General features: G+C 35.6%; 2 protein-coding genes across 2 annotated transcripts; one reads left to right on the plus strand and one right to left on the minus strand.

Annotated features, from left to right (window-relative positions):
- The first annotated feature begins 226 nt into the window (after positions 1–226).
- Positions 227–16,293, plus strand: TRPV3 (transient receptor potential cation channel subfamily V member 3). The gene is made up of 17 exons (XM_009818655.2): positions 227–345; positions 3,650–3,754; positions 5,306–5,392; positions 6,129–6,286; positions 6,971–7,147; positions 7,354–7,494; positions 7,949–8,229; positions 8,976–9,152; positions 9,927–10,085; positions 10,552–10,653; positions 11,240–11,313; positions 12,264–12,429; positions 12,929–12,995; positions 13,374–13,645; positions 14,468–14,580; positions 15,222–15,292; positions 16,199–16,293. Exons 1-17 carry the CDS (start codon positions 227–229, stop codon positions 16,291–16,293), a joined length of 2,364 nt encoding a protein of 787 aa, XP_009816957.1.
- A 3,468-nt stretch (positions 16,294–19,761) lies between these two features.
- ASPA (aspartoacylase) lies at positions 19,762–26,485 on the minus strand. Its single transcript, XM_009818654.2, has 6 exons — positions 26,207–26,485; positions 23,578–23,773; positions 22,292–22,385; positions 21,394–21,501; positions 20,511–20,620; positions 19,762–19,974 (listed from the first exon to the last, which is right to left on the minus strand). Exons 1-6 carry the CDS (start codon positions 26,443–26,445, stop codon positions 19,762–19,764), a joined length of 960 nt encoding a protein of 319 aa, XP_009816956.1. The 5' UTR covers positions 26,446–26,485.
- Between the last annotated feature and the right edge of the window lie 1,385 nt (positions 26,486–27,870).

The following is a 27,870-nucleotide window of genomic DNA, read 5'->3' on the forward strand; positions in this document are numbered from 1 at the left end:
CGGCACTTTTCTTAGAATGTAATTTAATCAGTCATGAATATAACCCTCCAGCCTTGACACATAAAATGACATGCATGTGCTTAATAACTGAAAAATGAAAAACTTTGAAAAAATATCAAGATTTGTGTGCTTACATGTGAAGAGACTGTAAATAGGCAATTTGGTCACTATTCTTTCGTCAAATGAACAGGAGATAAATAACTGTGAATCTATCTACTGCAGAAACATGATTAAAGATAACAACGAAATTATTCCACTAATGGGCAAGAAAACAAATCCATCTGGTATTCCCCCTTCAAACCAGCAAGAGAAAAAGCCAACTGAAAGCACTCCGACAAAGAAAAGGTAGGACTTTAGCTCAGTCCAGAACATTAAAACTCCCTGTTTTATCTCCTTTAGTAGATATTTGCACTGAAATATTACTAACATTTTTATTCACGCTGCATATATGAGCAGAGGTGTAATGAGACAGACCTGATAAACACAAGGCACCTTCAAAAAAAACATGCTTATGCTGTTTAGAAGTGGAAGAGTATCCTGATTAGGTAGACATATGATGTGTTTACCCTAATGGGACAAATATTTAACCCCTACCCTAGAGACATCAGACTCATGCACCAGTCTTTTAAGTGTGTGTCTCATATCAGCTGGGCTTTTTGCATCCACTCTATATACCTCCATAAGCTTACCAGGATGTGGTGTGATGACAGTCAGTATTTCACTAGGAGAAGGTAGAGTGATCTCTTTAAAGAGATCACATGGCAGGGTATACCAGGTTTTATGTAAGAGATGCTGGCCTGAAAAAAGGGAGCATTTCAAACTTAGCCTCACACAGGAATCTGACAGATTATGGCGAGGCTGAGGTGAATTAAAAAATGAGGTCTGGGAGAGCAGGAGGCTTGAAAAATCACATCACAAACAAACCTGAATTCATTCTATTTTTCATTATTCTGATTAACAAGATTTCTTCATTATTTTATTTTATAAAATATTCACTTGCATTCATAATTTATGTGAGAGAATTAATACAAGGATTAAGGGTTTGTATTTAATATGGATGTGGAAATATAAGCAGTAATTCATCCCTGATACTATGCTATTGAAGTCAACTAAGTTACTGTAGAGTGAGGATGAATTTTCATTCATAAACTTTTCATTCTGTGGCTAATTACTAGCTATTATGGCAATTTTTGAAACTCTGAAGGCCTAGGCAATTGCGGCTGTTCTGACATTTATAATTCTTAATAATCAGAGGAATCACTTTCCACAGAACTGGTGTCATTAGTTATTTGAGACCCACTGCCTGGGTGGCCCAATTTGTCCTTCTGTCATTAAATTCAAAAAGAGAAGTTCTTTGGTTGCATAAAGGGAGAGATGAGATGTCTGAACAGCTCGCAATACATCTAGTACTTCAAAAAGGGGCAATTCTATGGAAGATTGAGTAGTTATAACAAATACTGGCAAGCACTACCCCTCAATTATTTAAGCTCATATCTCACATTCGGTTTTGTGGCATCAGTAACAGTAACCTTGGGGGTTTTCCCACCTCTCGACCAAGAGCTCGGGGTGTGGCTGACAACATTCCTGTAATATAAGGCATGAAGATGATGTGAATTTTAATGCAGAGGTTTAACATGTTCTATTAATTATATGTTTCTATGCTGCTGTACTTCTGTTGCTTCAAAGTTCTTCCTTCTACTGTGCCACCAAGCAGCTAGTGCACCTCCATGGGTGACATTTCTCACTTGACAAATGTATTGGCAATATGCGCTTTCTGAGAAGACAATGACTTCCCCTTCCTGAAGTCCTGGTATTTGGGTGGACTAACAGTATATAATTAAGTACAGGAAAACCAACAGGCAGGCTGGGAGGAGTGCTGCCAAGGTTGTCAGAGCCTGATTATATTTGTGGGCAGTGTTCCTGAGAGTGTGCACCACGGCCACGTAAGCACTTGGGTATTTGTTGGCAACTGTCCACCTGCTTTGCACGGTGGCTTTTGGGTTTTTTTTCCCTATGGTATCCCCAGATAACCCACATGCCAGGATAGGTTAGGTATGTCAGCCTCCAAAACAGGGTCCACTTCATAGCTGCTGTACAGCTATTGGATGCCAAACTCTTCAGCATGAATGCACTGTTGCTGAGCTAAGGGCAGGTGATATGGTCCAGCAAAGCCTAGAGCGTGGCACTTTGGGTTTCTGGAGGTTCACTGTGACCTCTGACAGCTGTATGTCTCTTGGGACAGCTCCTGCACTTCATGGTCAGGAAATGCAAAAAAAGCAGGATGTACCCATGTTTTTCCCACTCCTCCTTAGCCTCTCTGCCAAGTGCAGACCCCAGTGAAACAACAGTGATTTACAGCAGCTGTGAATCTGGTGAGTGTGGTAGAAGTGATGGCAATGGTCCTGTTTCTGTCTAGGTTTTTCCTGTACTCTGAAAAGCACCCCTTGTCTAAGTAATTTCAGAGACATTGTCCTGCTACCAGAAGTGGCATTTTTACTTGCTGCCTGCTTAGAATACATTCACAGGCACGTCTCAAATGTTAAAAGGTCATATAAGTTTAAACTACTACACACAGTCAATTAACACTTGGATCACCAAGCAATTGGAAAATTAGATGAACCAGGGCCGTTAGATCATGGTATTTTTAGCAGATATCAACAGGTTGTTCAGTAGTGTCCTAATAACATACTGCATTTTAGCATCAGTATGTGTACTTCAGCAGGATTCTTTGGGGAAGATGCAGTTAAAAAAATAAGAAATACCCAATGGACTAAGCCATAAATATTAGGTGAATTGGAAACATTTTCCAGGTGACTACTGGGACATTTTAGAAATGTAAGACAGTTTCTGAACAATAGGCCTTGTGGGAGTCACTACATCCACCACTGAAACTCCACTGTCTTTGGTGAAATGTAGCGATGTTTTAATGAGATCTAGTAATACCAAGCCATTGATTTTGCCTCTCAATTTTGCAGGCTTTTAAAGGGCGAAATCTTCCTATTCTTCTCATGTTCCCTTTTCTGTGTTGTTTCAAATTTCATTTCTTTTCCCTATAAATAAATATTTATAGGGAAAAGAAATAGTTAAATGTCATGCCCTGACTGGCAAGATTACACATTCAGTCCTAGATGGTGGAAACGCCTAACGTCATTTAATGTGTGACCTTTCAAACTTTCTGACTTAATGATTATCACTGCTGATGGGTTTGAAATGATCCATCCTGATGGCTCCTGGCTGGAGAAATAGGGACTAGAATGCAGTAGATTAAAAAGCATATGCGTGTGTGTGTATGCATACAGGTATGGCTGTTCAATAAATGTCTGGTGTTGCATTTAGCTATTTGCACAGAAGTTGGATGCGAGGCTGTTTTTAGGCTGCTGGGGTAGCTGCTTAGACATGCCAGAGTCTGATGCCATGTGTCCTAAAAATATCTCGGGATCTTTTGCCCATCTGCCAGCATGAAAGTGCTGGAGGTTGGGATCCCCTCAGGGGAAAGTAGATGTGCCTCTGTTCCAGCGTCCTATTAGGTATAATGCCAGAAAATATAAATTGTCAACGTTGTCCTAAGCACATGCGTGTAGTTCTTTGCTTATTTTATGGTTGAGCTTCCTTTTTTACTAATATTTTTTAAATGCACTGTGTTCAACAGTTCACACTTTTTTCTGGAGATTGATGGTTTTGAAAGCAATGCAACTCCAAATAATACGTCTCCCCCTGTGTTTTCAAAACCAATGGATTCAAATATTCGTCCATGGTAAGTTATAGATGCATATTCAATAGTCATACTGCAAATATATCTATTCTTTTCAGCGGCTACTCCTTATTTCTCCTTAGACTTCAGAGCTAAAATTTCACATGGCTTTCCTTATCTTTTGGTCACTTCAAAGACAGAACTCCATTGGAGGTCAGTTGTTGCTAGATGACTTATCTTTGAGTTTATCTACTGCTGTCACTTACACTGAATAAATCAGGCCTCAGATTTGAATAAATTTAAAATCAGTACTTTTTTTTATCTTAGCCTTTTATTGATGATATGTTAGGACAAACTCCATGCACCCATTTGTGTATTTTCTACTGCGTGAAGACCATAGCTTAATTTAGCAAGCCCTATTCCCAGCTGTGTGCTGACATCCTCCCTCATTGCTCATTAACAATCAAATAACATGAAGATGCTGAGCCTGAAATATTTACAGGCAGCCATTTATGCTGAACGAATAGAGGAAAAATTATGACTGGGAAGAATGCACTTAATTGTTAAAAATGTGTGGGTTACTAGGAGCCAATAACTATGAATAAGGGAAATATGCATCAAATCTAGTATAAGATGAGAATGGTCGAATGTTTTTGTGTCTGATGGCTGTCTGGTCAGCTTTTTGGAATTAGCTGACAGTCTTATTTTGGTTTCAGAGCAGACATATCCAAATTTCTCCCTCTCATTCAGGGACACACCTGCACAAGACACACATACGCTTTGTCACCAGATTCCTCACGGTTTTCTGCAGAGAAGTGATGGCCTGAATAAGAATGGACTGTGAGCTTCCAGCTTTATTTCAAAGGGAAGGGAATATCTGCAGAGCAAATCTGAATGAATTCTTGCATTACTGTCCATACATCTGTTTTGTCACTAACTAATATAATAGCTCAGGCTCCCTAACTCATTAACCTGAGTTAGTTCATAAAACATGAACCTTATAAGAAACAAAATACAAGTAAGAAAAATTATAATAAATTAAGTTTTAAGTCAGATCTGCATTTAGGAATCAATTTCTTTTAGCCGAAGCTTCCATTCAAGTCAGCTGCAAAATGCTCTTGTGTTATCCACAGTGTACTGTGTAGTAAATCTTTAGGTAAATCACTTTCATTGTGTGCTTGCAACCCATGCATGGTTACTGATTTAGCACTTGTTTTGTGGCAGATGACAAATTAAGCCTGTGAAAAGGAAGAATGTAAGCCTCAAGCGTTCAGGATGCATAAAGAGCAGTGATCATTAGGAAAAAAAAAAAAGAAAAAACTTCCCACAGTTTCAGGATCTGTAATGAAATAACAGTAAAACACAAATAGGTTGCTTTCCTAATGATTTTTTTAAATAAAATAAAATCCTGTGGGTGTCTTCATTTTTACCACTCACGTTAAAATTCACAGGGGAGATAAAATGATAGAATTAAAAAGCACAATGTCAAATTAGGCTAATTTCAGCTCTACTGTAGATACTGCTTCCTAGTGTTGACTGATTCTTCATGCAATTTGCCAAAATGTCTTCCAGTATCCTCCTGACTTAGCACTTATGCTTTTCTGTTTTCTGTAGTGCATCTGGAAATGGGGAGGATATGGATTCCCCACAGTCTCTTCAGGATGATGCGACTGAATACAGCCCTAATGTAGACAGTTGTTGGTGAGTGGAGACATGAAGTATTTCTTAGTACATTTTCAATGGATTAAGTTTATGATAGGGTAGATAGTACCTATTTTGCCTGCCATGTTTTAGAAATAAGGTCGTATGCATGCATGCACTTCTGATTCTTCAGTAATTAAATTTTGAATGAACAACTCTAACCTCTGCTTTTCTTAAATCTCATATTTAGTGTGAGGATTCTTCCTATAGAATGTCTGTTTCCTAGATGACAACACAGGACCTAAACACCATGCACAACTAGGCATGAACTAGGAGTGTTTCTGATCGGGGGTGAAAATATTAAATCATTCTTATTCCAGAATAATGTATGATCAGGAAAGTTGTGTAAAAAGACATGAGGTTAAAAATTCTCTTCTGCTGTGAGTGGGATGGGTGCAGCTGGAGTGCAGCATCAGGTAACTTCAGGCGCTGAAGTCAGCGAGTTGTGGACAGATCAGAGAAGCAGTAGTATTTCCTAGCCTTTGTTTTAAAAGAATGGATAAACTGAAAAAAATGCGAAACAAAATACTTGAAAATGTACATTTTTGTTGTAAAAACCCTCTCAGTAGCCACTTATCTGCAAATAAGCAATCTGCAGAAACATTCTGAGAGATCCATGCCAAGATATATATGGAAGCGGGGCAAGTAATTGTATTTCTTTTTCCTATTACGTAGAAAATAAAATAAAACACAGTAAATTGAATCAGCAATTTCATTATTATTTCTTATAATTCAGTGCTAACATATCACAAGGACCTGAGCAGACTAGTGCCCGGAAGAAGTTGAAAAGGTACATATTTCGGGCAGTATCGGAGGGGAATATAGAAGAATTGCAATGTCTGCTCGCAGAGCTGAAGGAAAGATCAAATGCGTGTACAAACATGACTGCGCCAGGTAAGCTGTGGAGTTACCTGAAGGAAGACTGTTACTCTTCTGGCAGTGTATGCATAGTCTAAAACTGGGAAATACCTCTGTGCAACAGCTACTTGCCTGTGAATTTGCAGTCACTTGTTTGCAGTTTAATGCATACCACATTTCCTGTTTCTAAATGAAAGCTTAAGATACTCAATAAGCCACCTCCTTGCTGCCTCCGAGGCAACACCGGAGAGTATTTGTCTCCTATTTATGATACACGGAGGGTCCATCTGCACTGTATTCCCATAGCCATATCTAAGCTAACCTTCTGCAGCACGAGACTCAAAGCTAATGTCTCTATCCAAACTGCGGTCAAATGACAGTATAGCCAGGGCTTGTGATGTGTGCAGCATGGTAGAACAGACAGAGAAGTTAGGAAAGAGTTCTGGGTCTGTCTGGAGTTACCATGGCAGTGGGATGTCTGAAAGAAAAACCAAGTGCATTGGCTATCTTATTAATTAGTACCACATCTCTGAATGCATTGTCTCACCAAGTATACATAGCTCAAATACCAAGTGAATAGGATGGAGTAATTGTTTGGCAAATAATTTATGTTCATATATATCCCTCAGGTTCCACCCCTAACAAACAAAAAAGATTAGAATTCTCTTCCATCCACTTTAATAAATAATGATGATGTAATCTCAAAATTCACTCTTGTAGATTATCTGATGAAAAAATTCACAGCTTCAGATACTGGCAAAACTTGTCTGATGAAAGCTCTGCTGAACATCAACCAAAACACAAATGAGATAGTGAATACACTACTATCCTTTGCAGAAGAAAATGGTATTTTGGAGAGATTTATCAATGCAGCATACACAGAGGAGGCATATAAAGGTATTGCCATCTGGTACCAATTTCAGGTATATGGTTAAATATACCATCCATAAAACTAATGTTTTCTTCAAACATTCTAATGATGGTTTAAATTCCTAAAACAACTTTTATTCATTATCACTGCTGCTATCCATTATGAAACGTCATTAACGTTTCATAATGTGCTTAAGACATTCAAAGCTAAATACCTGTGTCTGTTGTTTCAGGCCAGACAGCTCTAAATATTGCCATCGAAAGAAGACAATATGAAATAACTCAGAGCCTTATTGAAAAAGGAGCTGATGTCAATGCTCGCGCCCAGGGTATTTTCTTTAATCCCAAACATAAGCATGAAGGCTTTTATTTTGGTAAGTGGAAATGCGATCTCTCTGGAAAAGTTAGGAAGGAATACTCAAACAACTAAGACAGTATGGAAGACAGGCAAGCGTGAATCATTAGCGTAGCTAAACCTAGATTAGGAAACTCGCATCAATAAGATATAAAAATGGCATAGTACCTTTTGTAAAAGTAACTTGCCAGAGTGCAAGCTATTATAAACTCTCAGAAATAATCGTAAAACATTTACAAAAAAATTGCAAATTCTGAATGGCAAATAAAATCTAATAAATTTGAGTTTGAAGATTTTCTCCAAATTATGTTTTCATGCAAATTAAGCTTTTATAAAAAAGAGCTAAATTCAGTACAATCAATATGTAAATGAGTTTTCATATACTAAGATGCTTAACATAGTCACTCTTCTATAATATGATTTGAATGCTTGTAATAAAACATGAACACATGTTACATTTTATAATTTTGTAGGTGAAACTGCACTGGCGTTAGCTGCATGTACCAATCAACCAGACATAATTCAACTGTTAATGGACAATACCAGGACTAATATTACTTCTCAGGATTCCAGAGGAAACAATATCCTCCATGCATTAGTTACTGTGGCAGAGGACTTTAAAACCCAGAATGACTTTGTAATCAGAATGTATGATATGATTTTGTTGAAAAGTAAAGACAGACATTTGGAAACAACAAAGAATAAGGAGGGTTTGACACCACTACAATTAGCTGCAAAAACTGGGAAATTAGAGGTGGGTATTATTTCAGTAGCATCTGAGAGAAATTAAGTATGGAGGAAGAGTCAAGGCCAACTATGTACTCAGACGTTTGTGCTCTGACATGTAGTTTTCCATGCTGGTTATGCTGTACTATGCATCAATAATATTTGGTAAGCTAATTTTGTTCAAAATACAAGCAAATATTTCTATTGCAATGTTGCTTCGACTCTTCAAGGTTTCCCTCTAACAACCCTTCTCTGTACAAAATACATTTGCTGTTTAAAAACAGCCTCGCAAACCCTTCTGTTGTACAGAAACTCAAATTCTGCATTCATTACAATACTACACTTATACAATATACAATCTTTGAATAATTTCAGAAAACTCACTAGAACTGCTGTTATGCTGCTGTAGAATTTGGCTGTCATAAATCAACTGCTTGTATTGTGGTAAAGAATTGACAGTGGGATAATTGAGAAAGTAATTGATTAAGTTAAAGGAAGATACAATGTGAATGCATGGAAATAGTGCTTTCATCCTTTAGAAAAATGTCTCTTTGACAGAAAATCTGGAGGCATTAAAAACACTGTATTTATTTCCTAGAGGTCTGTCATCTCTAACACTGCTTACTGAATAACAGAATTACAAATACATTGAATTGTACTACCATAGCAAATGTGATTAGTTAAAAGGTAGGGGTTTTGGCAAGTATGTATGTGTGCTTTCTCCTTTCCCATGAAGAATGCATCTGCTTACAAATGATTCTGTTAATGTTTTAGATTCTGAAATACATCCTGAGCAGAGAGATAAGAGATAAGCCTAACAGGAGCCTGTCAAGAAAATTCACAGACTGGGCTTATGGTCCTGTTCAATCTTCTCTTTATGATCTGACAGAACTAGATACCACCACAGACAATTCAGTATTGGAAATTATTGTCTATAATACAAATATTGGTGTAAGTTACCTATTTCTAAAATATGTATATATTTTCTAGCAGTACACTCACTTCAGATGTGTTAGCCTATACATTTGACTGAATTACTTGTAAAAGAGCGAAAAGTAATTTTTGATTCTCAGTTTTGTATCAGGAGCAAGATGAATTTTATACCTCTGTAGATTGTCAACTGTAAGGGAACATGCATTCAGCTTCTGAAACACAGACTGGGCATTTGGGGAGTGTTTTTTCTACATTTGAAGCATTAATTTGCCTTGCATAGGAACATGAATATGGCTTAGCTGGTCAGACCAAAGCAAGTGTCTTGTCTCCATTGAGTGGCCACTAGTAGCTGCCTAAGATAGTGCATGAGAACAGGGCAAGCAAACAGAAATACTTTACGAGAATACCCTGCCTGAAGTTATAAACTTTACTTAACAGGTATGTATTTTAGGTGTTTAGGAATGTCAGCTTTCCAGAGGCAGAATTTTACATTTGCTAAATTCAAATACTGCCACAAAACTTCCATAAAAAGCAAGACCAGAAGTTCACATTACAGTTTTAGCTCAATCATGTTTTACCAGAGTATGGCGGGTTATCCCAGCATGAGTTGGAGTTGTCCCATTGTATCTTGTCAGGTTAGGGTCTGACACGTATCTTTGAGCATAAATGTGCTTCTAGATCAGCAAGGACAGATGCTGAATGAAAAGACGCAAAATACAGACCTGAAATTATCTCAGTTTCCTTACAGGCAGCAAATTAAAATCTTAATTGTGGGGGTTTTTTTTCCTACAGAATCGTCATGAAATGCTGACTTTGGAGCCTCTGAATTCACTCCTGCGAATGAAATGGAAGAAGTTTGCACGACACATGTTTTTTATGTCATGCTGGTTTTATTTCCTATACAATGTGACATTAACGTTAGTTTCCTACCACAGGCCTAATGAAAATGAAGTGAGTACGGCAACTTAATCTCACCAAATTTTACCGATTTAAAATGCAATAGTATTTCCGGAATGGTATTTAAAATGCTAAACCAAAACCAGATATCAGAATATCTGGCTGTATTGAGACCAGGTTCTCCCACATCAGGTCTTCGTATCCAGAGGGAAGAAAAGCAGATGAGATCATTGCATTTGCATTTTGTGAAAGGGACCCAAAATACAAATATATAATGTAAAGAATGGTAGTTAAATTTCTAAAAGTGTGGAGAGGGTATTTTGTTTTTCTTTTAAGAAAATTCTGCTATTTCAAATATATATGTTAGGGGGCCGATTCTCTAAATCCACCATGAAGAAAATTCTCACGGAAAGTGAAGAAATTGGGTATCCAGAGAGCTACATACATGAGGCTTCCTGTTATTTGCCTTTTACCCTTCAGGTATGGAACTCAGTGTTTTCATTTTGGACCTGTCTTGCAGGCTCCACCTTATCCACTAGCTCTAACACGTGGTGTGGGATGGCTGCAGTTATCAGGACAGGTGATGGTTATGTTAGGAGCAATATTTTTAGCCATAAAAGAGGTAAGACTTTTTAATAATGAATACATAACAAAATAGGTAAAGAACTTCTCTAGATTTGTGAATACGCTGATGATGATATTAGCAATATGTTTGGAATATCTTCATGATACGCGTTAATTTCTAAAAGTCTTTGGCACAATACATCGCTTACTCAGAATGACCCTGGTTATATATTTGAATATAACTTTATTGCTCAATGAAACAAATATGAGGGTTTTTTCCTTTCAAATTCTCAAGACAGAGATTTTATATTTGTATAACATCGACATTGGCAAATTACTGGCTTTAAGGATACTGATGAATTAGAACTTTTAATGGGAAAAAAAGGGTATAATTTTTGCCATATACTATAAGTAATTAAAACCAGTAACTAACTGTTAAATTATACCAGAGATGACAGAAATGTAAACTTTGAAGTTACAGCCCTACAAAAAGATTTTTAATTCTAGAAGTTATCATGTCTTATCAGTAGATGGATTTTTTTTTTTTTAGAACACCAACTTCAATTAAATTATTCTGAAAAATCAATTTTGAGGCCTGCTTTCTCTTACTACCATTTCTGTATTTTATATATCTGTCTACGTAGAGTGTAGCCATCTTTCTGCTTAGGCCCTCAGACCTGCAGTCAATTCTCTCTGATGCGTGGTTCCACTTTGCATTGTAAGTTTGTCATGCACATATTTTGTACTATAAATAAAATGCTTACCTATCTCATGGTCGCAAAGAATGTACTCCTGTAGCAGATGTTCACTTTTTCTCTAGATTATCAGTTTTTAGAGGGATGGGTGTAATCTTACATGCAGCTTTTCCATAACACACAGTAATGGTTGCACGGGTCAGTAACAATACTGGGGGTTGGTGTGCATGGACTGGATTTTCTTTTTTTTTCCAAGGTACAGTACTGTCTTTAGCTTCTCCTGATGCTGTATCTCTTTAGAGCTGTATATAGAGAAATGTGTTTAAGAAACCTGGTTAAATAAACTAGATACAGTTTCATACTCCGCTCAGTTCCTTCAGGAAGGAAAAATAGCATAAAGCCGGTTCAGCTGGCTGATGGGAGTATCCCATAGCTGGCCTAGAAAAAGCACAGATGACTCCCTCTCATTTCTAGCATATGACTGTAGGATCAATAAAAAGAGAGGCAGCTTAACTCTATCTTTCTTCCTTCTCCTACAACCACACTGATACCAGTCTTGTGCCACTGAGAATCTGGTCTACATCCTATCACACCTTTTCCTAGCATCTTCCTTGTTTACGGAAAATCTGTAATGATTCTAATAATTCATTAAGCTAAAGCTTGAATTAAATGGCTTCAAAGGTACTGTTAAGAATTCGTAATGTCTTTGTCAGCAAAATCTGCATTGACCAGCTATTTTGGGGAGGGTAGTTCACTTAAAGTAAGCTTTAAGAAATGTAATCCTAATATGTTAATATACTTGTACTCATCTATTTTATTGTTAAACTATAATGGTAACGTTCCTAGGGGAGAATAGAATGCAATATGGAATTAGAATTGAAGCATAAGAAGCAAAGTAGTGTTATTTTCATATTTTTCCATTATGTTGTTGGCTTTGTGTCCCTTTTACATACATGTGTTTGTTTTTTAACAGTTTTATACAAGCTTTGCTTGTGATCTTCTCTGTCTTTTTGTACTTGTTTTCCTACAAAGAACACCTCGTGTGTCTTGTTTTGGCAATGGCCCTAGGATGGGCTAATATGCTCTATTTCACCAGAGGTTTCCAGTCCATGGGCATTTACAGTGTTATGATTCAAAAGGCAAGTTGGTTTTGTTTTATCTGCCTTGTTACGATGCTTACTTGTTATGATACAATCCCAATCAAGCATATTCAGCAGTTTAGATGTACTTTATAGTTCATACTGAAATTTCTTATTTTCAGTCTATACACATTATTTCAGCAGAATACAGTATATAACTTCAATGGCAGAAACTAGTTTATATCTTAAAATTAACATTTTATTATATTAAATACGTAAGTAATTTGTGTTTTTTCAGCTAATGTAGTTTTGCATCATATGCTGTAATGCCTGTGTTGTACAGTTAGTCACCCTTGGACAACACACCAGGCTCTCAGTCATGAGATAAAAAAATCAGACCTAAATCTTTTCTGGGTTTCTCACTGAGACTACAACCAGTTTGCTTAATGAAAGCAATCTGACACTTTAGTGTGTACCACACCTGTATCCCTGCAGAATTCATAAGCATAAAACCAGTTCTCAATTTTCATTTCTGATAAATATTTAATTTAATTTTTAGGTCATCCTGCAAGATGTGATAAAATTTTTAGTTGTCTATATCGTGTTTTTGCTGGGATTTGGCGTAGGTAAATATTACTGGAGAAAAGCACTGATGCTCTGTGTGAGTAAAAATTTTAGCATTATTATGAATAAGAACCCTATTGTCATGATGAGAGCTCATGTTGGGGTTTCTTCTGGATATTAAAAAGCCAAGTTTAGAGATTTAAACTGTCTAGAGACTATCTGAACAGATAAGTAATTTGGCTCTTGTTCAACTGCCTGCAGTTTCACTTGGACATGGGCTCTCTTTGCTTCCTGGTAATGTGTCATCTAGCTCCTGCTGTGTACATTGCTGGGCAGCTCTAGCTCTTTATTGAACAGTGCGTTTGGAATTCTTTAGGATAAAATGCCATGTATACATAAAGCATTATTGTGATTAAAATTTTCTCATGCTTTCTTCTCAGCTCTTGCTGCATTGATTGAAACTTGCCAAGATGGCAGCGAATGCCATTCCAACAGCAGTCTGGGACCTGTTCTGATGGATCTTTTTAAGCTCACCCTAGGACTGGGTGATCTGGAGATCCAGCAAAATTCAAAGTATCCTGTGCTATTTCTTCTGCTCCTCATAACTTATGTTGTGTTGACCTTTGTTCTTCTGTTGAACATGCTGATTGCATTAATGGGAGAAACAGTGGAAGATATTTCTAAAGAGAGTGAGCACATCTGGAAACTCCAGGTTTGTTTGTGATTTAGTTTGCTTAGTGAAGTATAGATGCATTGGCTAAAATCTTTTGAGCTGTACCTATGGTAACTAATAGTGCTGACAGAAGGGGTTAGGTATGAACAATGATAATCCCCATTTGTATATGTGTACAAATAGTAAGTAATTTTAGTATTAGGATATTGTAATAATTTCAGAATTAACAGCTATCCTGAAGGTAATCTTATGGCTCAGATATTCAACCTCATACACTGTCACACACCTTTATGACTTTCGTTCCCCTTGATATGCCAGGAGGAAGGTGTGTTTCATTATCTGCCCAGAAATCTGTAACTCAGCATGCTCCATCCCTTGAGTTTGAGCAATGCATGAGTTCATTCCAATTTCTCACACCTTATCTGAGCCTGGTCTTTTACCAATGCTAGACAGCTCTGAGTCCCAAGCTGTCATCAAGAACACAGTCATAATCAGAATTGCAGTTGCTTTCTGTGGTGGGCAGTATCCCACTACAGGTTACATATATCCCTGTGACAGGGTGCTGCATGAAGGTGTTGGTGTTAAAACCCTAAACACTGAGTCTAGAGCAAGATTTCTTGAATCTTTGAGTATGCCTTCTGCGGTGGGGCTAACTAGAGAAAGCAGTGGACTCCGTATTTGCGCAGGTCAAATAAGTGGCATGCCATATTTGCTGTTGTGGGAATCGGTGTTGGTTATGGATGGTGGATGGAGGCGTGACATGTTATAATGAAACATGGAGCCTGAAAACTGTGTATGCTAGGAAATCAGACAATTTTGAATATGGTTAACCATACTCGTGTTACTATTTATTGTTAATAGAGAGCCAGAACTATTTTGGAATTTGAAAAATTCTTACCAAAATGTTTGAGGAAAAAATTCCAACTAGGAGAACGGTGTAAAGTGGCTGAAAATGACACCAGGGTGTGCTTAAGGTAAAGCAAAGCTAGAATACTGTGCTATCAATTCTGCTCTGTATGTTTCTTCAAGGTTATTTCTTTTCAAAAGCATCTTTAAAATATTTCTGCATCTCTAAAAATTATATTAGGTGTACAAAAATCCAATTTGTTTTTTTAATTGTAAATCCCATCTTTTTAAAAGGGAAAATGTATAGGGTTTTCTTATGTAGACAATTTTTTGGTAAGAAAACAGATTTTCAACTTCATGTGTCTCTAATGTACAAGTATCAAGTTTGCTTGCAGTAAATGCACTTTGTCATAATCTCCTTTGAATGTTAGCTTAAAAGTAACTATATTTAAATTGATTGCTAATTTATGATTACCATATTAAAGAAAATATTACTATACTGTTTTATGAAAAATACTTAAATATTTAAGATTAGTTTCAAGACTGTACTTATGATGTGTGACACTATAAAGTAGTCTTAGTGTTATTCTCGTCTTCATATAGTACATGACACTGCGAAAGACATTCACCCTTTTAGTACTAGCGAAGCAGGTGTTGATGGTAAAGTACTACAATCCCAAGAAGGAATAAAGAAATAAAAGGGGAAGTGCAGCTATGTAGCTGAGAGATAATGCATGCTAATAACACAACTTATATACAATATAAACAGGATTAATGAAGTGAAATGGACCGAGTGGAAAACACATGTTTCATTTATTAATGAAGATCCAGGGCCAACAGGTACTACAGAATTTTACCACGCCGTATTTGTGAAATAGTTTGGTTTTCTTCTTAGAAATGCTTTGATACAGTTTTATACCTTTAAAAATATAAACTCTCATAATCTAGATATTCAACCACACTTTACTGCTAGGGAAACTCATCACTAATATGGTAGTGGTGTTAAATTATTTTTAAAGATTTGGAGAGAGGGTTGGTTGCAAACTATTGTTATTTACGCCTTGGCACCAAAACATGGTGGTTTTAACTTTATTTTTCTCTAAGCTGTTATGCTTGATCTAAGTTTTACATTCTCTTAGGGCATTTGAATGGTGTAAGGCCAGAGAACTTTTTAATAGACAGAAAATATTATTTTGAAAAAGTTCTTATAAAGTACATTTAGTCCTTAAATATTTGCATATAGGATTGCAAAGTTTGGCAAGAAATCAGACTGATTCTACCTGAAAATACTATAGTCTGCTGGTTTTAATCCTAGAATATTCATGTTTGGTTTGCGACATATATTGGATGACAAACTGACCCTCGTGAATGTTGACCAGGAAATTCAAGACACCCATCTGCTGACAGTGTTGGAAGTGTAATAGAGAAATGACCTAACTTTGAGGTGTCGGGTGTCTTTCTGTCAGCAGGCGTCAGAGTTTACGATAGGGGCATACAAGGATCTGGGAGACCCGTTCTGAAGTTTGTTCTTGAGTAAATTAGCATTTATATTGCTTAGTAGAATGAGCTCAGTAATAATGAAAAGGGGCAGACAGAAAAATTTCTGTTTAAGATATGGTAGTAAACTGACAACTTGCTCTTTAAATAAATGCATGTTTTTTAACATAAAATAGACGTGCAAAACTTTGATCTTGCCTATACAGTTTCTACCATATCCTGTTTTGTTTATAATGCATTTTTTTGCAGATCCAAGCAAAGTTCAAGATAATTCAAGAACTAATAGCAAAAACACCCTGAATACGTTTGAAGAAATGGATGATTTGCCTGAAACTTCTGTTTAGCTGTGCTGTATTTGATATGTGGTCGTTCTGAAATTTAAAAGCATCAGCAGTGGATGCTGAAAGCTTTGTTGATATTTTGGACAGCTGTAACCAGCTGGAACACAAACTTTCAGTGACATGGTCTGATGACTTTAACCCATTTAATCAGGGCAGCTAAGCTAAAATAAAATGGACTATTTCACTGGTTCAGTTTTGAGCCACTTGAAACACACTGCTGTCCAAGTTTGCGTGTCGCCGCTTAAACTTGGCTCTAGACGTTTTAATGGATAAAAAAGGTCAAATGTGAGATATTTCTTCCCTTTGTGGAAAATCAAGATCATCGTGATCCCAGTCTGCTGTCTTTTGTTTTGGAATCTCTAACTCATGAGAAACATTTTGTATGCTGAAAAAAGTTAAGTTCTTGTCATGGAGAAAAGAAAGGCATTTCAATTCTGAAGACTACTAAATGAAGTATGTTATTTTGAAATAACAATGTTCTGGATACATTTGAAGCTTTTGTATTGACTGTCAGTGTTTCTGGAGGCTTGAGCCCACAAGTTGGAGAAAGCCTCTTCAGGTCTCATTAGCTTTGCTTGATCTGTTTTCCTGTATGTAATTCCTAGGGTATTCCTAGGTAAACGTGGTGTTTACTGCTTTTTATTTATTACTATGTATATATGCCTTCCCATAAAATAATAGGGCAGTAACATCATTCATGATGGAGAATATTTCCAAGTATGTTCCAATCACAAGGTCTTCACTTTTTCTACTCAGCTTTTCCATGCTGTTGCATCTTGCTGCATAAAAAAAGTTATCGCATCAAAGTTCTTGCAGTTTAAAAGTAAATTAATTTCTATATTTAACAACTTCAGGAAAATAAAAAGTCAGTATTTCTTCCCAAAATTAACAAAATAAGTTAAATGCAATGCAACTGCAGACTTTTAAAGCTTTTTTGTATTCAGAGGACTACGTAATGCATTTCTGTAGCACTTTTTATTTCACTACCTGTGATGACCTAGTACTATGAATTATATTTTTTTCTATTTTATGTGTGTATGTATAAAGAAATATTTGTTCTATGTACTTTTAAATTTCAATTTAATACATTATGTGTCTTCAGTGTCATGGATTTTCATCATTTATATTCATCTGGTGCCTGTTTTAAAGGTGCTATTTAGGAAAGACTCAGGTGAATTCTGTTCTGCGTTTGAATGATAATATGAATTGCATTGGATTCTTACAGCTAAGCCTGCTGTGGGCAAAATGATCCAAAAAACTTTCTTAACACAGAAGAGAGCGTGAGGGAACTCTCCAGCGGAAAGGATAGTGCAAAGCTATTTGCAGGGATGGTGAACATGGTTCCCGCTACCCAACCGGTCTTCTGTAGATGCTGTATCCTGTGTTTCCTACCACATATGGCCTGGATGGATGGGATCAAATTGAAATCTTCAATACAGTTATGTTTTTACAGGGCATAGGAATTTGAGGGGAAGGACATTTATGTGTATCAATAGACCAATGTAATATCTGAGCATTGCTTGGCCTTCTTAGGATATGTGAGTATGAGGAAAAAAAATTCCTGTGGTCTTGGAAATCTTTCATCTTTGCTAGTTAATTTTGCATTGAAACTGCCAACAAAGAATACTGCTTTAGGACTACGCAGTTCCGTTTGGATTCTTTTGAGTGCCAGTTTTTGTATTAAAAAAATACCTCTTCGCATATACTCAGGAACCAGAATAAACTAGCCTGTGCTGTACTCTGTGTTGCTATGGGTAGACTTGTCACTGAAAACAAGTTCAGATATCTCTGCAGTGTACTGAGGTCACTCTGTAGGTGTAGCCATAAAACAGAGAAGGCACAAAAAAATGTAAGGAATGTGCTGTGCCAATGTCTGGGTACAAAACTGTATGATAAAACTGAGGAAGAAGCTGTGGGGTTGTTTCTAAAAGTTCTTTGCTGAAAAAATACCCTCCTTTTGTGGCCACAGAGCCCTGGCAGATCACACATACTGTCTCAAGGCTCTTACCAAGAACGCTATGAATAATGACTACAGCAGATAATTCTGTACTTTTTATACAATGTTTATTTAAATATAAAGAAATAAAACTTGTCATTCAATAAACATTCTGTCCTGTGTTTTTATTTATTGCCATAGGAGTTACACAAAGCAAGGAAAAAAGGATTTTGGCTTCGTAGTGAATAAGGCTGGCTTCACTTTTCAAAGGATATAATTTGGGGGTCATCTAGGCAATGAATCTTTCCATAAATAGCTAATTATTGTATACTTATGCAAAGTTCTTAATTGTCAAATATGTTTAAAACAACTTTAGAAAATTAATTAAATTCACATTTTCTTCTCTTTTTCAGCTACTATGGCAGGCTTTCTCTCTACAAATACAGAACAAGTCAGTCTCAAAATTCTGAGAAGTCTCCCCATATGGAATTCTTCTTAATTTCCATTCTGAAATACTCAGGTATGATTTGTGCATTGCTCTTCATCAAAACCTGAGTAATTCCCTAATCTTGCCTTCTTCATTGAAAACTTTTGGGGTACAACAGTTGATTAAAATTTTATTTGGAAAATGTTATAAGCAGTAGGTGGATACACGTAGAAAGTTATAAAGCTATAAACTTCTCTTGTCTCCATTGCAATAGAAATTTTCTTCAAAAGTTTCCACGGGATAAGCACATCTTTTTCCTGAAGCTGCATATTGCTCCAATATGTTTCTGACTACTACATATTTTCTAAATTCAAACCTTTTTGTCTTTAAATTAATGTTAAATCAGAAACAGCTTGAATTAATCTTGTAATACTTTAAATTTAAAAAGCTTTACATTTAATTTTGGTCTATTTTTCTCAGAAATCATATGTTTTTAGCTTATTTAATATCTTCGTAAGTATAAAAAGAAAACCAAAACAAACCCTAAGGCTTCCACTTCCGCGCAGTATGGGTTAGTCATATATGCAGATAATACAAAAGAATTTTAACGTACATACCCTCTCTGTTTCTCTTCCCCTAGCTTTTCCTTTGTCTCATATTTTGTATGGTTATCCAAAGACTTAGTTTCAAGGATCACCCCATTTTAAAAGGTGTTGGTTATTGGAGGTTTGGGGTTATAAAGTAGAAAAGCTGTAATTTTTTTATATAATGTAGTTTTGTGGATAAGCATCTTTCTATGTGACACTTGGTATAAGTTTTATAGCCACTAATCCATATGTGGTACATCCTTTAATCATTTTTATATAGTGTGAACTAACAAATTTCATAAAAATAACATTTATTCTTTGCATCTATAGTAATCTATTAGAACAAGTAAACAGTAGTCATAATTAGCATTATGACAGTATGTGTCATCTTAAAAGTGCTCAGCAATGTTAAATTACAATTTAAAATCAGATTCTGCATTTATTCCATTAATTACTACTGAATGACACTGGATTTCACAAGAAGAAATCCACTTCTTGTATGGAAAATTTGTAATAAGTTTTTAAGAAGTGTTCTGGTCTAAGACTGAGGATCTGATGTGTCTTGCAGTGAGTTTCATTTTTACTGTTTTTACAAAAGCTTGTTTCTTTTCATAATACGCAGCTTCGTTAATAAATGTTGGATAGACTGTACAGTCCCCTTTATATGCAATTACTTCTCCATCAAGAGTCAAAAATAGAGGATCACCATTGTTCAGTGGCTGCCAGTCTTGATCCTTAGAGAAAGAAAACAAATAGAATATATTTACTTTCAAGTTTTTGTATATTTCATGTGATTTCTGAGTTTATGCTCAATAATTATATTCTCTGCAGTTCATGGCAAAATTTTAAAAAATAATTTCTTTAATCTTCAGTAAGTAGTTTCAGGCCCTTGTTTTCAGGCTTGTATAGAATTCACTGGTAAAGGTAAACTAAAAGGAAACTGCGTATGCTCACAACTGATTAAAAACAGACCCTCATATTAGAATTCAAAACTAGATTTATATTTTAGAATATAAGCTATCCTACTGCCTTTTTCTTTTCAGTTTTAGGTTCAACAGTGATGTTAGATTCAGCGATTGCCAAGTCAGTTACTGAAATACTGTATGACCTTAGTGACAGAACTTACCATAGGGAAGGTCTAAAGTATTCGATAAACCCATTGGCAATATTGTAAATTAAAATATTTACTATTAAAATATACTACAATATACCAGAAGCAACACAGGAATTCTTATAAAATGTCACAAATGGAAACTAGTTTAGAATTTACCTGCAGTTTAGGATGAATAATAGCAATAACTTCATCATTCTTATTCCTGGGATAATCTACTTTCTCCATTATTTTAAAAACCTCAATTGTACATGGTGGATATTCCTTTCCTAGAAAGAATAAATGTAATGTAATGTCAGAATAAACAACTGCCTGTTAAAAAGAACAATACATTATTTAGTTTCTTTAGAATGGCTTAAATCATTAGGTTGTACCTCGTCAAAGTTTACACACGAGTGCTTAGCTCATGTATCACAAAACTGTCTAGCTCCAGATTTTTTGTCCCCTCGAAGCCAAGTTGCAGAAAGATTGGCCAGTTGTGTACTGTAGCATATGAAGCCCAGATCTAAATTTGGTGCCAAAATGTGACTTTTCACTATATACTTAAAAAGATCTATTTTGTAGATGAAGAAATCACTGAAAGGCCTGCATTTGATAGTGCTGCACAACACAGAATGGTATCAGTGCTATTTAATCTTTACCATTCCAGCACAATAATGGAGATTGACATGCACAACTATATTCTTTTCCTTCTACTTGCAAAAAAAGCCTACTGACAAAATGTACACTAAAAGAATTTTAAACACCTATTTTTGTCAGTATGTGTTTTACATAGTACACAAGTGTACGCAGGTATAACAAAATCTTACAAAATTTATTGACTTCAATTTTAGATAGCAATGCACAGAAAGCAAGTAAATTAAACACTTCTTTCTTAGTATTAATTTATGTATGTTCTCCATGTGCATACTACTATATAAATGTTGTTAGCTCGTATTTCAGATAAAATGTTGTAGCCCAACTTATTTTTTTGAAAAATACTCTCCTGAAACAGTCCACTGACATGACACAGGAGGCTATATTCTCTCATTACTTACTCTACCTTCATTAAAAAGTTGCACAAAATCAAGGCCGTGTTTGACAATCTTCCTCATTTTGTCCAAAGTATCAGCTCTAACAACACCTTGTGGCTGGGGACCCACCTCCACACCTGTTTGCAGATGAGGGAGATTATTAATATGGCCATAATATATCACATGCTTAGACTACACAGCAAAAATAGATGTCTGATTGGGTCTGTGTTTTATGTTTAAGAGGAATTGTAAACTACAGAGTTATGTGATTTTTAAGGCAAGCAGAAAATTTAGCTCACTAGTCAGGGTCATTTTAAAGAACCATATGTACATTTTTGAGCATGCTACTAGGGTAAGAGAAAGGGTCACTATATATATTTGTTTCTCTTGTTTTCCTCATCCTTTCTTTCCATACTGCATTTTAGAGAACTCATTACTTTGCTTTTCATATTAAACAATGATTTTTTTTTTTCCTGTGCTTATGGTTTTGATTTCATAAATTAAGAAGTTAACCACTTCCATGCAGAACATCCTTTCCCCCTTCCCTTATCATATCATCTCTTTTCCTCTTCTTGACTAACAACCAGCATTTCAGCCAAGGCTTATTTAGAGGACGTAAACATTTCTTTTCTGAAGCTGTTACTTCTTCCTTATCCTCACATATTATAAATATTTTCTGCAAACAGTGGGTTAACTGAGTTCACGAATTTCCATCTGGCTTCTGTGTTTTGTAAGCCAACTATAAATCAGAACTCTTCAGAAGAAGAGATAATCATATACATTTGATTCAGTAAACATATTGTCAAACAAATAGCAACTGGTGATCAGAGCGCTCTGTATAACGTAATGAAATGAACAGATCGGGAAACAGGCATATTTTTAAATAATTTACGGTGGGTTAAAATGGGTTTTATTTTTCATATTTACCAACAGGATGTTTTGCTACAGATCGAGTTGTTGCATATTTCAAGCTAGGATGTTCAATCAGCAAAACAGGACAGCATTCTGGAGCCAGAGCGTTCTGTGGAGATCATTTAAAAATTTCTTTGTTATGCAAATATTTTAAAATGTTGTGTCACAAAAGATTACTGATGCAGAAGTGATTTACGCAATGTCTTCAATATGTTGCCTTTATTTCATGGCCCTCAAAGAAGTAGGACATCTTTAGAAAACATACAAAGCTGTATTTGTTGGTCTCCTTTCCATTAACTCATGCCAGGCATGCTCCACTGAACTTTGCTGTCTCCTAATAGAACTGAACACAGTTCTAGTCTTAAATTGCTAACGGGAAGAAAAATCTACTCATCAGTGTTCCAAAACTTAGAATCAAAATACCATAAAGCAGATTTCAAGTATTTTTTGTGTTAGACTTAGATTCTCTAATGGGGACATAGATTGTGAATTAAGCCTTATTTTCACTTTTTTTTGACATAGAAACCTATTTCAGGCCTCCTTCCTGATGACTGCCTACCATTGCTCTTCATATAATTTTAGTCATAAGCTTTCTATATCTTCAAATATTTTATAAACATTTAAATGGGATACATGTAAGAAGAAAAAAATCAAATGTTAAAATATAACTTGTTTCTAAAGAAAAAAAATTAAATTCCACACCGTTGGCCTAACCTTGATTTCATCAGTCATCGTCTAGGTCACTAGTACCTCAACCAGATGACGTTTAAGCCAGTGCTTTTGCAAACCTCACTCTACCAATACTTATCAGCTTCAGGAAAAGCAGAATCAAACAGCTTCCAAAGATATATCACTATTCTTATAAATACTGATGAAGGGAACATTTGTCATTACCTAGTTCCATTATTTTTTCCGTGTCTTTATTTCATAAAATTAATGTTTAACTATTAGGCATGTGTGACTGAAATTTATCCAAGTTCCTGACAGATCAGTGTGAAAGCAGATTAAATTACATTCATTTTCATAGATGTTATTCTAAGCATTCCTCTTTGCCCATCAGTCTTACTAACACTCATTATAATACATGAAGATTATGATGAGTTCAAATCTGAATTACCTGATATTATAATCAAATTATTAATTATCTCTGATTAAAAAAACCCATCCTATGAGTGATTAAATATTTTAAACAGTTTTGCAGAATAAAAAATAGTATGTTTAAAGAAATTACAAAATAATATATAGTAATACAATATTACAACTAATAATCTATTTTAATAGTTCATTTAAATTAGTTTTACCTTGATATAATGAAACATTTGAATTGTAAAGTCATCCCTGGAGTTTTCAAGAATAAGGGTACCACCCATGTTAGAAGTGGTGTTGTGAAGGTCAAAAATAAGGTCATACGCATCATCACTACCTTTTGGACCAAATATATGATTGATTTCCTGAGCCCTTCTCACTTCATATGGAATATCTTCCACCACTGTCCTGCTGTTAATATCAGTACAAAGAAATTAGTAAACTCATTCCATGGCTTTACAGTCAACAAAATATGTATACCCTTTTCTTTTTACTTTCCTTCCATAATTGACTGGAGTTGAAATCACCTGTTTAATTATCAAACTGTTCAAACTTGATGAATTTGTGCTTGAAAAAAGCAAGTATGATTGTTAAACAGGTCTTACTATTATGTATCTTGTGCAGCAGACTAGTAAGAATTTTTTTATCTGATTTTAGCTGGAGACTATTTGCTTCTCTCTTATTTCTTTACATCCCAAAATATCCCCCTATGCAGAAAACTAACTCAAAATTTATCAACAACTTAAACCACTTCCAAGACTGGATCCCCCTCCTACTGAAGACGGTATTCAGATACCGGTCCATGCCCTTTTACCTTGGACATCAGTCACAAGGTCTTTTTTAACTTGCCTTATTTCTTGTCTTCTCATATTCTGATCAGACTTTTGCAGTCTATTGTTTTGAGCCCTCTTGACCCTCAAAGCTCATAGAAGATCTTGCTATACATCAATTTTATTCCTCCAGAGTTTTAATACTTGTAATCTCAGGTGACTATGTCTGTACTACACTTTGATAAAATGGTGTTAGCTGGAGGAAAAGTCTGTGATCTGCCTCCTGTCTGTGTAAGGGCTCTATAGGAAACTGATGTATGATACAAAGATATCTGTCTTGCATAGTAACAGCGTACAAAAACTGCTGTAGGTTCAGGCATGTTCTGCACAGACAGCAAATCTGGTTTTGATGACAGGCCTGGGATACTACCCAAGTACAATATAGAAACATCTAGTATCTTTTGCACAAAATTCAGGGGTTTTCCTCAATATAGGAAGCTTAGTAATATTTTAATTTTGTAAGAAATACTGGTATTAAGTTGCATAAAGAAAGGTTTGTTAAATACTAACAAAGCATGGGTATTTAAGCATCTGAAGAGGTTGCTGAGGAAAATTATGGGATCACCACTACTGGAGCATAAGAAATGGCAAGACATAATCTGTTAGGAATGTCTACATGCAGTTGACCTACTGCTGGGACGTGAGGTGGATTAGAATTTTTACGTGAGCCCCTCAAGCTCCTTTTTCTATTTTCATGATTCTGTATATCACATAATCTACCTTGTATTCTTTAGTTTTGTCCTTGAAATTCAAGGTTTCTTCACATAGACTGTTAAACACTTCTTATCAAAGACAATGGGACTTCCACCATTACTTTCAGTAGTATCAGGATTTCACTCTCATTTTTCTTATTTTGTAAAATTATTTGTAATCTTGAAGAGTCTACACTTGAAGGGATCAGGTGAAGGTATTCCAAACAGCCAGTAGTGTTGTAATAGGACTGGGCAACTTAATGGGATTTACTGAGGAATATTAGTTAGAAAATGAAGACAACCTGCAGGTGTCTTAATCTGCTATTTTTTCCAGTGTTCTATGTTCAAAGCAGCTGAAAACAAACAAAACCACTTTTTTTTTCATACCTTTGTCCTAAGTAAGCAATTAAAAGAATGGCCTCAACACTTATGTGTTAAAAAGTCTGCTTATCTTGTATATAATAATAAACAACAAAATTCTAAGATGAAAAGCCAGGTGAAAAGACATGCAGGGTAAGAATAACCATACTTACAAAATACATGTGATACATATTTCTTTCAGTGATATTCATCTTTACCATTAAGACCTTTCTGAAATATTAATACCTGTTTAGCATGCAACTATACAAAGCATAAGAATATTTATACAGCAAAGTACACCTCTGGAATAGATGTCTCAAAAGCAGAGAAACATAAAATCCCATTAAAAATGTAAAATCAATTACTATTTTACAGTAAATATAGATTGTATTTCTTCTAAAATAATGAGTCAGTTATATTATTGAGGCTTTTTGGCTATCATTATGCCATACAATACATTATTTCTAACTTAGCTAATTTCAAGTTTTCATCTTTTACTGTATATAACTGAAACTAAATAAACTTCCCTGATCTGTATGCCATTCTTTCAGATACTCAGATGTCTACCTTTAAATTGCTTTTATCGGCTATCTTTCTGCAAGTATAATTGTATTCAGAAGAGCTCCAAAGCTGAATTGCACAAGAAGACATGAGAAATAATGACTTTGCAACTCAGAACAGCAGTACTTAAGTTTACACAAATACAGCTAATCTAATACTAATTTAAAATGCTGTGTTTAAGATTACGTGTTGGTTGAGTCTCATTCTACTAGCAATAGTTTTAAAATGAATCTGTTAACACTCATGCCATTTGTTCTTTTTGGGTTAAAGTTCAGTAATTTCAGTTATGTGACTGCACAGTTAGTAGTGGAACTTGTGTTAACATTTTAATCTGGAAAGGAAGCTCCTTACAATTTAAAGAAACAGAAAAGTAAAACAACAGAAAGTACAACTATTCTTACCCAAGATTATCAGGGTCAAAAACACGGTTCAGATCACAGTCAATGTATCTAGTACACTTCTTCACAGCTCTCGGGTTGGTAAGAAATGGTTTCACTTCCATTCCTGTTCTTTGAATCTCAGCTCCATTCTCTTGCCAGTGCTTGACCAAAAATACCCCTGATAACTCATTGCCATGAGTTCCCCCGAAGATAGCAACCCGTCTTACCGGAGGTTTATCAACAACAGAAGAGGAAGTCATGCTTTTCAGCAGCTCTAAGAATTGCTGAAAGCAAAACAGAAAATAATGATAAAGTAAAACTTTTGTCTCAAAAAAAAAAAAAAATCTTTTTACTCTTTTTAATAGGAAATTCTTTAAGCCTGTTTAGGTCTGATGTGAATGAAAGTGAACTAATGTTTCTCTAACAGTTTTAGACTCCCGTTAAGAGGCGGGAAATTGCTAACCTGACACTCCTCCCTCCCGAGGAGCCCTCCCCTTCATTTACCATATTTAGTAATATCTCCAAGTCTGTTAATGGTACTGTTCCACAGTTCAAAAGTTAACTTCTCCAGGCAATCTCTATTAATGTATGATACATAGGTAAATCTTACTAATGACAGTATGAAAATACTTTTTTAATATAAACTTTAATAATACACATCTCTGATATTTTTGCATTGCAAACTAGGTGTAACAAGTATACTCATGTATGTTTGAAGTTACATAAACATTACAGTATACAAGGGCAGAATGATTTAAAGTGAGCAAAACCAGTAAAACATGAATCATATCTTGGCTCTAGATCGACACATAACGCTGAAGCACCAAGTACTTTCATCTAAAAAAAACAAGAACAGCTGAGTTCCTCAAAGCATGTTGTTGCTTGTATAACCTTTTTTGTTTTATAATATCTGAAGGACAGCGATTAGAAGGAACACGAGCTGAAATTAAAGTGCAATTTATCCACAACTGACTGACCTAGTATTCCTGGCTCTAGTTCTAGCTCAGGATCTGCTAACACAGACCTCTAACACATTGAAACAACTTTCCCAGTGACGACCTTTCTAACTTCTGCAATCTCTTATGAAAAAGGAAACAGATACCGACCACAACGGGACAACAGTTGTGTTCTCCCCCCAAAAAACCCTTAGTCAACAACTTGACTTCTTCCATTTCCAGCAGCATTCAGATAGGCTTCTGAAATTGAGCCAAAGACCAGCCATAACTCCCATCACGGGGATCAAAACATTTAGAATAAAGGTCTTAATAACAGAAAATAAGTTTTACTGCTGTAAATGACAGAACTATTTGCAATTAGTATCTGACACACGATACAAATATAAAAAATGTTACATTGCAAGGGAATAAAGAATGTTTATTAAACAATTCCTTTTTATTGAGATTATACTCCAGTGACTGAGAGAGTATTTAGCTAGTGCCTGGGAGAGGCTTTATAACCCAGGTTGATAGACTGTAGGTCTATGAAAAGAAACCTGAACATAGGACTTACCTAGACAAGTTCTGCCAGCAATGTATTTCCTGCAAAAGTTGCTCTCTATGTTTCAGCTTATGCACTCAGATTTGCTGAAGCTTACAGTGAGTTAATGCAGAAAGACTGTTTACTTAAACACTCAACTGTATTGCTCTGTACTTAGAAGCTGTCAGATATTTAATCATAGTAAGTAA

The sequence above is a fragment of the Gavia stellata genome, chromosome 25 (genome assembly GCF_030936135.1).
Source record: "Gavia stellata isolate bGavSte3 chromosome 25, bGavSte3.hap2, whole genome shotgun sequence".
Taxonomy (NCBI): Eukaryota; Metazoa; Chordata; class Aves; order Gaviiformes; family Gaviidae; genus Gavia; species Gavia stellata.

Bases quoted from the DNA above. Each gene is read 5' to 3' on its own strand.
- ASPA (XM_009818654.2), bottom strand. From the start codon at position 26,445: ATGACTTCCTCTTCTGTTGTTGATAAACCTCCGGTAAGACGGGTTGCT. The intron at 23,774-26,206 runs GTAAGAATAGTT...TGATATTAACAG, and splicing joins TTTGACCCTGATAATCTTGG to CAGGACAGTGGTGGAAGATA. The intron at 20,621-21,393 runs GTAGAGTAAGTA...TATTCTTTCTAG, and splicing joins TGTGCAACTTTTTAATGAAG to GAAAGGAATATCCACCATGT.
- TRPV3 (XM_009818655.2), top strand. From the start codon at position 227: ATGATTAAAGATAACAACGAAATTATTCCACTAATGGGCAAGAAAACA. The intron at 3,755-5,305 runs GTAAGTTATAGA...TGTTTTCTGTAG, and splicing joins GATTCAAATATTCGTCCATG to TGCATCTGGAAATGGGGAGG. The intron at 5,393-6,128 runs GTGAGTGGAGAC...CTTATAATTCAG, and splicing joins CCTAATGTAGACAGTTGTTG to TGCTAACATATCACAAGGAC.